Raw genomic sequence first — 17,160 nt, forward strand, 5'->3', positions numbered from 1 at the left:
GAGAGACAGAGAGAGGGAGGGCGAGACAGCGAGAGACAGAGAGAGAGAGTGAGAGCGAGACAGCGAAAGGGAGGGAGGGGCTAGGAGACTGAATAAAGAGCGAGCGGTGGAGAGGGAGGGAGGGGCTAGGAGACTGAATAAAGAGCGAGCGGTGGAGAGGGAGGGAGGGGCTAGGAGACTGAATAAAGAGCGAGCGGTGGAGAGGGAGGGAGGGGCTAGGAGACTGAATAAAGAGCGAGTGGTGGAGAGGGAGGGAGGGGCTAGGAGACTGAATAAAGAGCGAGCGGTGGAGAGGGAGGGAGGGGCTAGGAGACTGAATAAAGAGCGAGCGGTGGAGAGGGAGGGAGGGGCTAGGAGACTGAATAAAGAGCGAGCGGTGGAGAGGGAGGGAGGGGCTAGGAGACTGAATAAAGAGCGAGCGGTGGAGAGGGAGGGAGGGGCTAGGAGACTGAATAAAGAGCGAGCGGTGGAGAGGGAGGGAGGGGCTAGGAGACTGAATAAAGAGCGAGTGGTGGAGAGGGAGGGAGGGGCTAGGAGACTGAATAAAGAGCGAGCGGTGGAGAGGGAGGGAGGGGCTAGGAGACTGAATAAAGAGCGAGCGGTGGAGAGGGAGGGAGGGGCTAGGAGACTGAATAAAGAGCGAGCGGTGGAGAGGGAGGGAGGGGCTAGGAGACTGAATAAAGAGCGAGCGGTGGAGAGGGAGGGAGGGGCTAGGAGACTGAATAAAGAGCGAGCGGTGGAGAGGGAGGGAGGGGCTAGGAGACTGAATAAAGAGCGAGCGGTGGAGAGGGAGGGAGGGGCTAGGAGACTGAATAAAGAGCGAGCGGTGGAGAGGGAGGGAGGGGCTAGGAGACTGAATAAAGAGCGAGCGGTGGAGAGGGAGGGAGGGGCTAGGAGACTGAATAAAGAGCGAGCGGTGGAGAGGGAGGGAGGGGCTAGGAGACTGAATAAAGAGCGAGCGGTGGAGAGGGAGGGAGGGGCTAGGAGACTGAATAAAGAGCGAGCGGTGGAGAGGGAGGGAGGGGCTAGGAGACTGAATAAAGAGCGAGCGGTGGAGAGGGAGGGAGGGGCTAGGAGACTGAATAAAGAGCGAGCGGTGGAGAGGGAGGGAGGGGCTAGGAGACTGAATAAAGAGCGAGCGGTGGAGAGGGAGGGAGGGGCTAGGAGACTGAATAAAGAGCGAGCGGTGGAGAGGGAGGGAGGGGCTAGGAGACTGAATAAAGAGCGAGCGGTGGAGAGGGAGAATGAAAGAATAGAGATGTATACCCAATGACATATGTTTTCTTGGTAAATGACCTGCATTGTAAATATTTCAGCGTTTCGCCGGAACGCTATTCAAGTCAAGCAAACAAAGGAAGAAGGGGTCCTACAGTAAATAGCTTTGGGGGAAAATGATCTAAATCAGCACTACAAACACCAGCGAGACTAGAGTGATTTAGTTAAAAAAACACAGATCGGTGCATTAATTCACTGTTTAACGCAACCAGTCCTGGTTGGAAGTGTGCTTGGCCTACATTCTCTGGGAGAACAGAGACACAGTACTGTCTCCTGGGATACCAGCAGCACGCAGAGGAACCAAGACGTTACATGAAAAAAATGTATGTCAACAACAGCATCAGAAAATCAGAACGATAATAGGCTAATACGAAGACTTCCCTTCACAACAGTGCACTACAGACTTCTAATGCTGTCCTGGGTAGGACGAATACACTAGTGAGATGGAGAAAAATATATATATATATCAGATTTGGAATTTGGAATTTTGCTGACAGGTGTATAAAATCGAGCACACAGCCATGCAATCTCCATAGACAAACACTGGCAGTAGAATGGTCTTACTGAAGAGCTCAGTTTGTCAAATTTCTGCCCTGCTAGACCTGCCCCGGTCAACTGTAAGTGCTGTTATTGTGAAGTGGAAACGTCTAGGAGCAACAACGGCTCAGCCGCGAAGTGGTAGCCCACACAAGCTCACAGAATGGGACTGCTGAGTGCTGAAGCGAATAAAAATTGTCTGTCCTCGGTTGCAACACTCACTACCAAGTTCCAAACTGCCTCTGGAAGCAACGTCAGCACAATAGCTGTTCCTCGGGAGCTTCATGAAATGGGTTTCACATAGCCAAGCAGTCGCACATAAGCCTAAGATCCCCATGTGCAATGCCAAGTGTCAGCTGGAGTGGTGTAAAGCTCCCCGCCATTGGACTCTTGAGCAGTGGAGTGATGAATCACGCTTCACCATCTGGCAGCCCAACAGACAAATCTGGGTTTGGCGAATGACAGGAGAACGCTACCTGCCCGAATGCATAGTGCCAACCTTAAAGTTTGGTGGAGGAGGAATAATGGTCTGGGGCTGTTTTTCATGGTTCGGGCCAGGCCCCTTAGTTCCAGTGAAGGGAAATCTTAACACTACAGCATATAATGACATTCTAGACAATTCTGTGGTTCCAACTGTGTGGCAACAGTTTGGGGAAGGCCCTTTCCTGTTTCAGCAATGCCCCTGTGCACAATTTTTTTTATTTTACCTTTATTTAACTAGGCAAGTAAGTTAAGAACAAATTCTTATTTACAATGACTGCCTACCGGGGGAACCGGGGGTTAACTGCCTTGTTCAGGGACAGAACGACAAATGTTTACTTTGTCAGCTCGGTGATTCGATCCAGCAACCTTTCAGTTACTGGCCTAACGCTCTAACCACTAGGCTACCTGCCGCCCCACAAAGCGAGATCCATACAGAAATGGTTTGTCGAGATCGTGTGGAAGAACTTGACTGGTCTGCACAGAGCCCTGACCTCAACCCAATCAAACACCTTTAGGATGAATTGGAACGCCGACTGCGAGCCAGGCCTAATCGCCCAACATCAGTGCCCGACCTCACTAATGCTCTTGTGGCTGAATGGAAGCAAGTCCCCGCAATGTTCCTACATCTAATGGAAAGCCTTCCCAGAAGAGTGGAGGCTGTTATAGCAGCAAAGGGGGGACCAACTCCATATTAATGCCCATGATTTTGGAATGAGTTCGACAAGCAGGTGTCCACATACTCATGTACTGTAGTTGATATACTGTTTTATTAGCTTCCCACAGTCCAGTTCTATAGCGTTCTATTTACAGATGATTAAAACACTATACCTGGACCTGACCAAACTAATCCCAGTCCCTGAAAACATTACTGATCAATGGCAAGGGTCCAATCCTTCACCGGGCAATATCGGACCTCTCCGTTGGTGACTTGTGAAACTCTGTTGATGTAATTGGTTAGCAGTCAGTGGGAAATAGCTCCCTAACCTGCTGATTGGTGTGTCATTAACCAAGTGTTTGATTTGGCCTTACGTCAGTCTCCTTGGTACTGATTGGTCTCCAGGGGCGACCATTGATTGGTTGGTAAGTTTCACATCGACAGATTGTGCTCGATGCTGGAATCCTAATGGACAAATTGATCCCTTACTCTTGAGTTATTGCCTGGAGTAACCGGGACTAAATAATTGGGGATTTGCTTTGCTGTGTGTGTGTGTGTAATATTATACTGTAAGTAGACCAGTTTCTTGTCATTGCTTAGAACTCAAGTCCACATTAGCATAGATAGATTGAAGCTAACCTCTGATCCTCTAAGCCAAACTCTCAGGCTCTCAACGAGTCCAGGCTAAATTAGACACACACACACACACACACACACACACACACACACACACACACACACACACACACACACACACACACACACACACACACACACACACACACACACACACACACACACACACACACACACACACACCACACACACATACCCTCAGTAGGTTGAATCCAGATCACAGGCTAATTAGCCAATTATTGCAGAGGCTGAAGTACCACCTTACTACCCTCCCACACGCTCTTCAACTCACTCCATTTTGCTCTCTTTCTTTGTCTCTCACTCTCTCTCTCTCTCGCTCACCCCCTCTCTCTCGCTCCCTCTCTCTCTCCTTCTCTACCCCCTTTCTCTCTCCCTCTCACCCCCCTCGCTCCCCCTCTCCCGCTCTTCCCCCTCTCTCAATCTGTTTCAATAGCCATTCAAAAGGTGCTCTTTTACCAGGGCCAGAAATCTCAAGTGTTGCCAAAGTACAATAAAAGCCCCAATAGAATCCTCTCCTCTCCTCTCCTCTCCTCTCCTCTCCTCTCCTCTCCTCTCCTCTCCTCTCCTCTCCTCTCCTCTCCTCTCCTCTCCTCTCCTCAACCTCTCCTCAACCTCTCCTCAACCTCTCCTCAACCTCTCCTCACCTCTCCTCACTTGACCTCTCCTCACCTCTCCTCTCCCAGTGGGCACCACAGACGTTATTTGAATGTCTGTTTTTGTGAAATCAACAAAAAAATACACCATGTCATGGTGACATTTTTCAAATCCAATCAGGTTTCCACATTGATTCAACGTCATCAGAGTGATTTTTGCCCAGTGGGCTCTCCTCTTCCAGTCAGAGACAGATGACTGATCCTCTGCCCAGTCTGTCTCTGTAGACAGGACACTAATAGATCTGAAACTCTGGAGCTCCACGGCCCAACCCTCTCAGGCAAGTGTGTGTGTGTGTGTGTGTGTGTGTGTGTGTGTGTGTGTGTGTGTGTGTGTGTGTGTGTGTGTGTGTGTGTGTGTGTGTGTGTGTGTGTGTGTGTGTGTGTGTGTGTGTGAGTGAGTGAGTGAGAGAGAGGGAATGAGAGAGGGAATGAGAGAGAGAAGGAGAGAGAGAGAGAGCTAGATAGAGAGAGAGAAGAAGAGACAGAATGAGATGCTTTTGGGAAAATGAAGGGAATGACCATCATTCATCTAAACTCTGTCCTTCGGACATTGAGAATAGCTCTGTCAAGTGAACTAATGGACGTCAATCATCCTCTTGAGTCTTTGAAAGATTGTGTGTGTGTGTGTGTGTGTGTGTGTGTGTGTGTGTGTGTGTGTGTGTGTGTGTGTGTGTGTGTGTGTGTGTGTGTGTGTGTGTGTGTGTGTGTGTGTGTGTGTGTGTGTGTGTGTGTGTGTGTGTGTGTGTGTGTGTGTGTGTGTGTGTGTAACAAGCTATCAGAGTCTAACTTCAGAATCAGACGTTTGTCCATTAACGTCAAATTTCAAAGGTTAATTGTAGGGATTAATACGGCTGCTAGAATCTTGACCAGAACCAAAAAATGTGATCATGTTGCTCCAGTGCTAGCCTCTCTACATTGGCTTCCTGTTAAGGCAAGGGCTGATTAAGGATTTACTGCTAACCTACAAAGCATTACATAGACTTGCTCCTACCCTTCTCTCCGATTTGGTCCTGCAGTAAATACCCACATGGACGTTACGGTCACAAGACGCAGGCCTCCTAATGTCTAAGAAAACAGAGAGCTCCATTTTGGCCTTTAAGCTTTTCTGAAGACTCATCTCTTCAGTAGGTCCTATGATTGAGTCTAGTCTGGCCCAGGGGTGCGAAGGTGAACAGCAAGGCACTGGAGCGACGAACCACTCTTGTTGTCTCTGCCTGGCCGGCTCCCCTCTCTCCACTGGGATTCTCTGCTTCTGACCCTATTACGGGGGCTGAGTCACTGGCTTACTAGTGCTCTTCCTCGCCGTCCCTAGGAGGGGTGTGTCACGTCGGCTTTTTCTGTTTGTCTGTTGCCAGTTCGTCTTGTCCCGTCATGTCCTGCCTTGTACTGTAATAAACTCTGAGACTCGTACTATCCGCCTCCTGTGTCTGCATCTGGGTCTCAGCCTGAGTCCTGATAGTAGAAGCACTTTGTGACACCTGCTGACGTAAAAAGGAATTTATAAAAACATTTTATTTGATGATCTGATTCATGCTGAATGGTTAAGTTAAGGGATAGGGTTTGGGATAGGGTTAAAACAAAAACAAGTGCCTAGCACTGGGATTGAACATGTGACCCTCAGAGCCAGAGCTCACGGCTTCCGCCCATCCGCCAACCCAGTCCACAACACCCAATCCTACTTGACGGTAATAGCGCTCACCGTTGCCCCTAGTGGACGGTTTTTGAAGTCGTCTCCTGACGTCGCGCTTACCTGGACGGACGTCAAACTTCAGTGGTTCTTTAAGCAAGTGTGTGTGTGGGCGTGTGTGTGGGCGTGTGTGTGGGCGTGTGTGTGGGCGTGTATGTGGGCGTGTGTGCGGGCGGGGCACGTTGGAAGGTGGGCTGGGAGTACAACAGCCATCCCAGCAGTAGAAGAGCCACTAACCAACTACTGTAATTACAAGTATCGCTAATGACTTATCCATTGTTGCCATACAAATCCCATTGGCCTGATACATAAGGTGCAAACAGCTGTGTGAGGTCGGTCCATAATAGAAACACACACACACACAAGACTGATACATATGGCAACAGATTTGTATATTTATATTTAAATCCTGACACACACACACACTCATTACAGCAGGGAGACAGTGGGAGTTATGCAACCGTCTTGAACACAACAGAAGTTTATCTAACTACTAAGCATTGCCAACATCACACTGAGAAACCAGAAAAAGGTTTCGTTTGAATTAAAAACAGTGAACATGAAAACATTCACAAATCTGCTACAGAGATAGATAGGGAAGGAAGGTAATGCTATACAAAGCTCAGGAAGAGACTCCCATGCTATGAAAATATTCAGTGTAAACAACCACTCACACACACACACACCTGCAGACATGCGAGAAACACACAGGCGCAAACACAGCTGACACATGCTTTCACACAAACACCTGCCCACACACCCACACACTAAGTAGGATGTCCCCCACACCACACAATTACCACCACGTAATCAATGATGCTTTCGTAACAAGAAACAATGAGTCCAGGTCTGACACATCTCGTGTAATACTCCACTCGGTTCAAAGGTGACGTGTAAACAGCTCTATTCATTCCATTGATTATTCCAACAATGAAAAGTGAAGATCGCTCACAAAACTCAATATGGATTACATGCCTAAAGGTGTGAAAAACACCCACTCCAGCTGTGTTTGTGAGCACACGCAGAAACATTCACACGCAAACTCAGTCCTCCTGAAAGACACACACGCCATACAATTCTGAAGAGGCCCTATCTCCTCTCCGTCTCGCTCGCTCGCTCGCACGCACGCACGCACGCACGCACGCACGCACACACACACACACACACACACACACCTGTGATAAAAGAACATTGGGCTTCAGACAGCTTTCTCAAGGCCAGCAGGTCACAGTCTACGTGATGATGAATGTGCCATATCATAGTTTCAGCATCACCGCGGGTTACTGCTAGACACTGACACATAAAGGAACACTCGCTGGTGTGTGTGTGTGTGTGTGTGTGTTTCACCGCCTGGCCTACATAATTGGAATGGGGCACATGTTGACCCCCTCAAGGGGTTCCCATTATCCCAAATGGAATGAGCTTGGCTAAGGAGAGCAGTGTTGTGCCCTAGAGTCTAAAACAGGCCATCTCTGTAGAACAGGAGAGTCCTATAGCTGGGCCAGAGAGAGGCTGCAGTAACATCAACCCTGACCCAAGCTTGAACCCCCTAGGATAGAGTGCAATGCTCTCTTGTCATCCACTTCTCTCTTTCGTGGCATGTACTCTGAGTTCTCTGGGACACATTCAGCAATACCAAAGTGACTATCAGTCAGTCTTCGGGAGAGAAGTTAGGGCGTGCCCTCAGATCTAAGCTCCAGACAAACACAACACGCATCGTCTATAGTCGGAAGCAGACCAGTCAGAGGAGTAAATAACAGAAGGAATAAAATCCTCTCTGAGCTCAAATAACAAACAGCACCAATCCCACTGGGAGGACTAAAAAACATGTCTCTTAGCTCTTACAGTTGAAGTTGGAAGTTTACATACACTTAGGTTGGAGTCATTAAAACTTGTTTTTCAACCAGTCCATACATTTCTTGTTAGAAAACTACTTTCTGCATGACACAAGTCATTTTTCCAACCTTTGTTTAAAGACAGATTATTTGACTTATAAATTCACTGTGTCACAATTCCAGTGGGTGAGAAGTTCACATACACTAAGATGACTGTGCCTTTAAACAGCTTGGAAAATTTCAGAAAATGATGTCATGGCTTTAGAAGCTTCTGATAGGCTAATTGACCTCATTTGAGTCAATTGGAGGTGTACCTATGGATGTATTTCAAGGCCTACCTTCAAACTCAGTGCCTCTTTGCTTGACATCATGGGAAATCTAAAGAAATCAGCCAAGACCTCAGAAATAAATTGTAGAACTACACAAGTCTGGTTCATCCTTGGGAGCAATTTCCAAAACGCCTGAAGGTACCACATTGATCTGTATAAACAATAGTACGCAAGTATAAACACCATGGGACCACGCAGCCGTCACACCGCTCAGGAAGGAGACGCGTTCTGTCTCCTAGAAATGAACGTACTTTGGTGTGAAAAGTGCAAATCAATCCCAGAACAACAGCAAAGGACCTTGTGAAGATGCTGGAGGAAACAGGTACAAAAGTATCTATATCCACAGCAAAACGAGTCCTATATCAACATAACTTGAAAGGCCGCTCAGCAAGGAAGAAGCCACTGCTCCAAAACCGCCATAAAAAAAGGTCTGCATACGGTTTGCAACTGCACATGGAGACAAAGATCGTACTTTTTGGAGAAATGTCCTCTGGTCTGATGAAACAAAAAATGGACTGTTTGGCCATAATGACCATCGTTATGTTTGGAGGAAAAAGGGGGACGCTTGCAAGCCAAAGAACACCATCCAACCAAGAAGCACGGGGGTGGCAGCATCATGTTGTGGGGGTGCTTTGCTGCAGGAGGGACTGGTGCACTTCACAAAATAGATGGCATCATGAGGGAGGAAAATTATGTGGATATAGTGAAGCAACATCTCAAAACATCAGTCAGGAAGCTAAAGCTTGGTCGCAAATGGGTCTTCCAAATGAACAATGACCCCAATACTTCCAAAGTTGTGGCGAAATGGCTTAAGGACAACAAAGTCAAGGTATTGGAGTGGCCATCACAAAGCCCTGACGTCAATCCCATAGAACATTTGTGAGCAGAACTGAAAAAGCGTGTGCGAGCAAGGAGGCCTACAAACCTGACTCAGTTACACCAGCTCTGTCAGGAGGAATGGGCCAAAATTCACCCAACTTATTGTGGGAAGCTTGTGGAAGGCTACCCAAAACGTTTGAAAAAATTAAAGGCAATGCTACCAAATACTAATTGAGTGTATGTAAACTTCTGACCCACTGGGAATGTGATGAAAGAAATAAAAGCTGAAATAAATCATTCTCTCTACTATAATTCTGACATTTCACATTCTTAAAATAAAATGGTGATCCTAACTGACCTAAGACAGGGAATTTGTACTTGGATTAAATGTCAGGAATTGTGAAAAACTGAGTTTAAACGTATTTGGCTAAGGTGTATGTAAACTTCCAACTTCAACTGTAAATATCATCTCTCTCTCTCTCTCTCCTTCCCTCTTTCTTTTTCCTGTCATCCCTGAGGGGCGTGATCCTATCAGTCTTATCATGTCTGCTGATCCTCCACTATACTGATGTGACAGTGGATCAGTGAGGCCAAGGCTTAGGATCAGGATCAGAATCAGGCTTAACTAATGACTACAAATCTACCACTACCACTAACACACTTATAGACCCAGACCTGAATGGTCTGTAAGAGATGGCTAATGACCCATTCATCTGCCACCTCTCTCTATAATAAGTAGAATCACTAGATCTTCCTCATTCTCTCCATCTCTCTCTTAGTGGCTCTCCAGCTTTTTATAAAGAAAGAGTAGGTTCCCTAAACTCTGGCTCCATAGCAAATTATTTATCTGAAGCCATTAACGTTTCGTCAGGCAAGCTGCCTTCGTCAGGCTGGCTCTCTACCTCTATCACAATCCCACCCACTTTCTCCCTCCCTCCCCCGTTCCTCCCTCGCCGTCTCTGTATTGATCTGTTGGGCCTCCTGCAGAAACGCTGATCAATTGAGTAAAATAAAGATTCCACTGTGTGATTGGAGCTTTTTTTTTATCACCTTAATCTACCAGAAGAGATAGAGGGTGTGTGTGTGTGTGTGTGTGTGTGTGTGTGTGTGTGTGTGTGTGTGTGTGTGTGTGTGTGTGTGTGTGTGTGTGTGTGTGTCATTGTGTGTGTTTGTGTGTGTGTGTCATTAATGAAGTGTGTTTAGAGCGACCATCCTTCCCTATAGCAACCTCCACACCGATCCATCATCGGGTTATTCTCAGAGGACGCACTGGTAATGAGGAGCACACACACACACACACAAACCTGTATGCCCCCCCCCCCCCCCACACACACATACGTCACACACACACGTCATAGTCTCCGGCCTTACCTTGGTTGATTGGCTTGGCAGGACCATAGCTTTTGAAGTAGTCATCCTGGGGGAAAAACACAGGAGGTAAAGGGTTATGTATTCATCAAACACACACACACACACACACACACACACACACACACACACACACACACACACACACACACACACACACACACACAGAGACAACTTGACAAAAACAGAAAAGAAGACATCTAAGATCACACAGTCTGGAACAAATCTATTAATTCAGCTTGTTAAACAGAGTTTGATATTCCAAACACTAGTCATCCGAACTGCAGAAAACAGCTCTATTTTTCCGCAGTCAATCCGTGGTCCCGACGCCCGACCCACCATCAAAGATAGACAGTCAGTAGAGAAACAGGCTCAAAGAACGATACTGACGGGAGCCCGATCCGCTCTCCTGATTATCTCTCTGTCACAGGCGACAGATCAGTCGGATTGAGATTAAAATGTTACTGGGATATGAGTCTCAGATTAAACCCTTCACAACCGGATCGCCTCTTCAAAACCAACAGCCGATTCAACCCGTGTCAACGCTAATTATATCTGCACAAGCACAAATGTTAGAAGTTTAATACTCATTAGATGAGGGCTTATTGTTCAGAACATCCACTTTTTATTTGTTCATCTCGGATTTATATTTGTGGGCGAGGACACAGTGATATGTAATTACCTTAAAATGGCTGCATAATGAAAGAGCAACATGTTGGTGAAATTAGCTATTAGTCTGAATTGAATTAGTACGTATCGGTGAAGTGTTTTACACGGTGTAATTGGGAGTTAGACAAACAGATGCGGCATGGAGAGAGGGAGACAGAGAGGGAGAGAGAGAAACAGAGAGAGACACACACAGAGAGAGAGAGACAGAGAGAGACAGAGACAGACACAGAGAGAGAGAGAGACACAGAGAGAAAGAGACACCGAGAGAGACACACACAGAGAGAGAGAGAGAGAGACAGAGACAGAGACAGACAGAGACACAAAGAGAGAAACAGAGAGACAGACAGAGAGAGAGCGCGAGAGAGGGAGAAAGAGAGAGACACACAGAGAGAGAGCGAGAGAGCGAGCGAGAGAGCGAGAGAGCGAGAGAGGGAGAGAGCGAGAGAGACAGAGAGACAGAGAGAAAGAGAGGGTGCTTTGTCGCAGTGGCCAATCCAATAAAGCCACAGGGAGATGATACAACAGTAGTGAGAGGAATAAAGAAATGGACTAGCAGATAGATATATATATACTCCTACCAGGCCCTGTTTAAATAGATCATGACTCTTCAAACAGGACATCTATATGACCTGCTCAATCAAGATACTCAGTCAGTGCATGTACTTGACTTGCCCTCTCCCACTGGCCTGCCATATACAGTACATATACAGTTCAATGATCTACTTTCCTCCACATTAGGCTCTGCTTTTAGCTTTTCATATTGCCTGTCAGTTATCGATCACTGCTCCGCGTCATTTGGGTCTACTGCGATCAAGGAACGAGCTCCGAATCAATCCAGCCACCAATCACACACCTCCTGACGTTCCCAAAGAGAGGAAGCCGCACCGTATGAAACAGGGAGACAGAGGAGGGTTTACAGATGTTCTGTACAGCAAAGTACATTATTGATCTGTTTTAAGTCTTGTTTTCATGCAGCCTCTTCTGGAACACATTCAGCAATACCAAAGTGACTATCAGTCAGTCTTCGGGAGAGAAGTTAGGGCGTGCCCTCAGATCTAAGCTCCAGACAAACACAACACGCATCGTCTATAGTCGGAAGCAGACCAGTCAGAGGAGTAAATAACAGAAGGAATAAAATCCTCTCTGAGCTCAAATAACAAACAGCACCAAACCCACTGGGAGGACAAAAAAACATTTCTCTTAGCTCTTAAAATTTCAAATTCTCTCTCCCCCTTGCCCTCAACCCAGCTCAACTCTGTTTGGCTCCACGTGAGTTTAGACATAAAGAACTCAGCGTGGTCCCAGCGGCAGATCACTCTGAAGACCTAACAAAGACGGAGAATGACGGGAAACCGCTGACAACCCCCTGACTCTCTTTCTCATTGTCTGCGAGAGAGAAACAGTTGGAAGTTTAGAGAGAGTTGGGACAGCGGGGCCGGAGATGAATGCCGTGAGTTGGCCAGCTCTGTAAGGCCAGTCTGTTGCGCTGCTGCACTCAGTGGCCACAGTTTGTGCTGGAACTACTGATAAGCACTCAACTCGCTCCACTGGTCCTGACCCAAACACACACTCACTGACACTAACACTCTGATGGCTAGACGGTGTTAACAGCATCACTAGGGAGGGATAGTGGTTGAGTGATTGTTGCAGACTCACTGTGAGACCTCCTACTGTGATTAAGAGCAGGGTCTGTCTGCCCCTCATTACAGCACAGAACGCTTGATTAGAGAAGAGAGGAGATAGGGACGGAGGGGGAAGAGGAAACGGAGGGAGAGGAGACGGAGGGAGGGAGGGAGGGAGAGGAGACGGGGGAAGACGGAATGTAAACGTATGTTTCCCATGTCAATAAAGCCCGTTGAATTGAATTGACAAGAGAGGAGGTCGGAGAGAAGGAAGAGAACAGAGAGAAAGGGAGCACGAGAGCGAGAGGAGGGAGAGAAAGATATCTGAGAATGCCCTGTTTTACAAATGGCTGGAGTTAAGGTTTGAGCTAATAAGTCCATTAGTTTGATATGAGGTGATGAGGCCCAATTAACAGGTCCCCCGGGTCTCTCCCTCTCCACTCCTCTCATTTCCACTTCTCTTCCTCTTTATTCTCCTCTGTCCTAAATTATCTCTCCCATCACATTCAGTCTTTCGCTCCAGACTCAAGCCAATTATTTGTATCACCACTGGCCTCATCTTATCCCCCCCTCTCATGCTCTCCACACATTGCTCTGCACCAAGCTGCGATCCAGCCAGGATAATACCAGACATAATGGCGTACAGCACCAGGGTACTACGGTACACGACTGGATTTGACTTCAGTAGGACAAACGGCACCCTATTCCCTATGTAATACTGCCCTACATAGGGAATAGGATGCCATTGGGAACGCAGCCACAGTCAACCTGAACTCCGTTAACCTTCTTCTGATCCTCGTTAATCGCATCAAGGTGCATCGCCCTCTCGCTACAGTGGATTCTGACAGCTGCCATTTAGAAGTAGTCTCGTGTCTCTAATCTCCCATGTTAAGAGTTTTGACGTGGCTTGACAAACATACACGTATCAGCAGCACTACAACAAGCCCAGAGGGACATACCGCACTGCATCAGTGTCTGGCATTGCACGCCATTGTGTTTCCAATGTGAGAAAGCTCCATCTCCAAACAATATTGCCGATGCACGTATTCGTTCTCTAACTCCCTCTCCGTAGCTTTCCAGAGTATCGGAGTGAATCACAAAATGGAGTTACACAATTTGAAAGATAAATCAATAACTTACCTCGACTTCCTTCAATGATTGCAGAGGGTTGCAGAAAAGAAGGGGAGAAGGAGAGACTGGTCATTTATAATGGAATCTGTAATGTATATCACATTTTGAACAAAGGCAGCATGCTACCCGTTCAGAATACAAAAGAGATTATGCACGTAGACAATCATTAAAAGCAATCTATGGGTGTATTCATGTGATTGCGCTGTTGTCACATGCACGCACACACACAAACGCAGTCCCCCACTGGTGTTAAGAGTGAGACAGCCTTATTCGTTGCGACATGTAATTTCAAACGCAAAGAGAAAATGACACCAGCTGAGAGACAGTGGTGGAGAAGGAGAGAGAGAGAGAGAGAGGTGCGAAATAGAAATAGAGCTCCAGTCTTCTGCCTGTGTGTTTGTCTTCGACTGTGTGTGTGTGTGTGTGTGTGTGTGTGTGTGTGTGTCTTCGTGTGTGTGTGTGTGTGTGTGTGTGTGTGTGTGTGTGTGTGTGTGTGTGTGTGTGTGTGTGTGTGTGTGTGTGTGTGTGTGTGTGTGTGTGTGTGTGTGTGTGTGTGTGTGTGTGTGTGTGTGTGTGTGATCTCACTGACAACTAGCACGCTCCCAGCAGTTCAACCCTTCCCCATGTATCAGCAGTGTGTTATTAAAGGCTATTACTGGTAGTGTTAATGATAGATGTGAGAATATAATAATAAATAAACATAATAATACATAATTTGGTGGGTGCTTATGTTTGTTCTATTTTACAAATATACGCATGTGTGAATTGGGAATGTTTTTTTTCTTATTTTTTCGCATATCCCAACTCTCCCATTATCAATGGTGACCCTGAGAATATGTGTTATTATTCTGTGGAAGGCTGTGTGGTGACCTTCCCCCCTCTGCGGGCATAATGAATGCATGGATCTCCTATTAAATATTAAGCACACTCATCAGTCAACCAGGAACAGGCAATTTAGCCAAACCCATCTCATTGTTCGTCTCATTCAAACCCCTCAAAAGAGATCGCAAGGAGGTATGTGTCTTTTATTATCGTATTCTCTTTTTATGTCCAGGCCTCTCTCTCTCTCTTCTATCGCCCTCTCTCTTTCAAGTGTTAATGTCAAAATAGTACAAGTATTTCTGCCAGGGATGTTCGGAATATGATTGTGGTGCCGGCGTATAACCTTGTTGTCTCCAACCTTCTCAGATGACGAGAGACATTCATATGTGCCGGTCTGAAGTTTGGAGATTTCTCAAGGTGAGTTATGATCCCTTTCAGACCCCTAGCCAGGCCTTCAAGATCTGCACTGGTGAGTGACTAGGGGCTAGTGAGTGACGGGCCGGGAACTAGTGAGCGAAGAGCTAGTGAACGAGTGGCTAGGAACTATGGGCTAGTGAGAGAGGGGCTAGGTCAGGAACTAGGGTCCAGTGAGTAAAGGGCTAATGAGCGAGTGGCTAGGGGCTAGTGAGCGAGAGCCTAGGAGCTAGGAGCTAGTAAGTGAGGGCCTAGGAACTATGAGGTAGTGAGAGAGGGCCTACGAGCTAGGGGCTAGTGAGCAAAAGGCTAGGAACTATGGGGTAGGAGAAAGAGCATAAGAGCTAGGGGCTAGTGAGTGAGAGGCTAGGAACTTGGGGCTAGTGAGTAAGGGCCTAGGAACTATAGGGTAGTGAGAAAGGGCCTGGGAGCTAGGGGCTAGTGAGCGGGAGGCTAGGAACTATGGCCTGGTGAGCGAGGGCCTATGAAATAATTAGCCAGCATGCAGTGTGTGTGTCAAAGCATTCTTTGAAGACCTCCTATAGCATTATTAAATGTCATAAATGCACCACACACACACACACACACACACACACACACACACACACACACACACACACACACACACACACACACACACACACACACACACACACACACATAGAGTGTATCTCTCTGATGGGAGGGCCAATGCAGTCCCAGCACCACAGGGTTAAACATCCAGTGATTAAATATGAATAATGTATGGCGTCAGCCTGGTAAACAGATAGATGTCACTTGTCCACTCAGCCTTAACATTGTTGTCATCTATCGCCAACAAGGGTCCTTTGAGATTCCCTCAATGAGCTTGACACCTTGATGAGCTCATTTCCTGACGATGGCTCACCACTCTTTGTACTTGGCGACTTCAACCTCCCGACGTCTGCCTTGCATTCATAATCCAACTCTCTCTTTCCCTTCCTTGCCTCTTTTGACCTCAAACATTCCCAATCCCCTCCAACTCACAAGGCAGGCAATACGCTTGACCTCATCTTTACTAGAGGCTGTTTGCCTACTAACCTCACTGCAACCCCCCTCCAGGTCTCTGATCACTACTTTGTTTCCTTTTCTGTCTCCCTTTCCTCCAACCCTAGCCACTCAGCCCCTACACAGACGGTCATTCGCCGTCGCAATAGTTGCTCTCTGTCTCCCACTACTCTCGCCTCTTCTATCATATCATCTCTCCCTTCTGCTTAATTCTTCTCTCTCCTGGCTCAGCGTTTTCGACCCTACTCTCCTCCCTTTCCGCATCCTATGACTCATAGTGTCCCCTTTCCTTCCGGCAGGCTCGGCCCTCTGCTCATGCTCCGTGGCTGAGTGACTCATTGCGAGCTTAGAGAACAGGGCTGCGGTCAAATGAGCGAAAATTGAAGAAAATGTATCTTATAGAGGACCTATCATCTTTCACTCCCTCCTCTCTACGGTCTCTTCCTCTGTGTCCGCTTCTAAAGCCACTTTCTATCAGTCTACATTTTGAGCTTCTGCCTCTAACCCTAGGATACTCTTTTCCACCTTTTCCTCCCCCCTCCCTCTCTGTGGACGACTTGTCAACCACTTTGAAAAGAAGGTTGACAACATCTGCTTCTCATTCACTCAGCCTATTGAGTCCACTGGTCACATTCACACAGAACTACCCCACGCCTTGACCTCTTTCTCCCCTTTCTCTCCAGATGAAATCCTGCGACTAGTGAGGTCTGGCCTCCCGACAACCTGCCCGCTCGACCCCATCCCCTCCTCCCTTCAAAAGACCATCTCTGGAGACCTTCTCCCATTGCTCAATTCCCTCATTAACTCACTGGCTCCCTCCGACTTCAAAATGCCTGAGTCACTCCCCTCCTCAAGAAACGAACACTCAACTCATCTGACGTCTTTCCAAAACACTTGGAGCGTGCTGTCTCTGACCAACTCTCTCGCTATCTCTCTCAGAATGAACTTCTTGACCCTAACAAGTACAGCTTCAAGGCGGGTCACTCAACTTAGACTGCTCTTCTCTGTGTCACGGAGGCTCTCCACACTGTCAAAGCTGATTCTTTGTCCTCTGTTCTCATCCTCCTAGATAAGTGGTCCCCAACCTTTTCTGAGTTAACATCACTTAGAGTCAAAATCCAAGCCGAGATCTACCTCTCAGACTTGTTTTTAACATGACCTATGTTAACGTAAGCCTA

General features: G+C 47.2%; 1 protein-coding gene across 1 annotated transcript in view; it reads right to left on the minus strand.

Moving 5' to 3' along the window:
- LOC139574213 (testican-1-like) overlaps positions 1-17,160 on the minus strand; it is a 237,221-nt gene that overhangs the window by 103,702 nt on the left and 116,359 nt on the right. The window contains exon 3 of the mRNA XM_071398572.1: positions 10,302-10,347. Coding sequence (XP_071254673.1) covers positions 10,302-10,347 — 46 coding nt within the window. The remainder of the gene's footprint in view (positions 1-10,301; positions 10,348-17,160) is intronic.

The sequence above is a fragment of the Salvelinus alpinus genome, chromosome 4 (assembly GCF_045679555.1).
Source record: "Salvelinus alpinus chromosome 4, SLU_Salpinus.1, whole genome shotgun sequence".
NCBI classification, from domain to species: domain Eukaryota; kingdom Metazoa; phylum Chordata; class Actinopteri; order Salmoniformes; family Salmonidae; genus Salvelinus; species Salvelinus alpinus.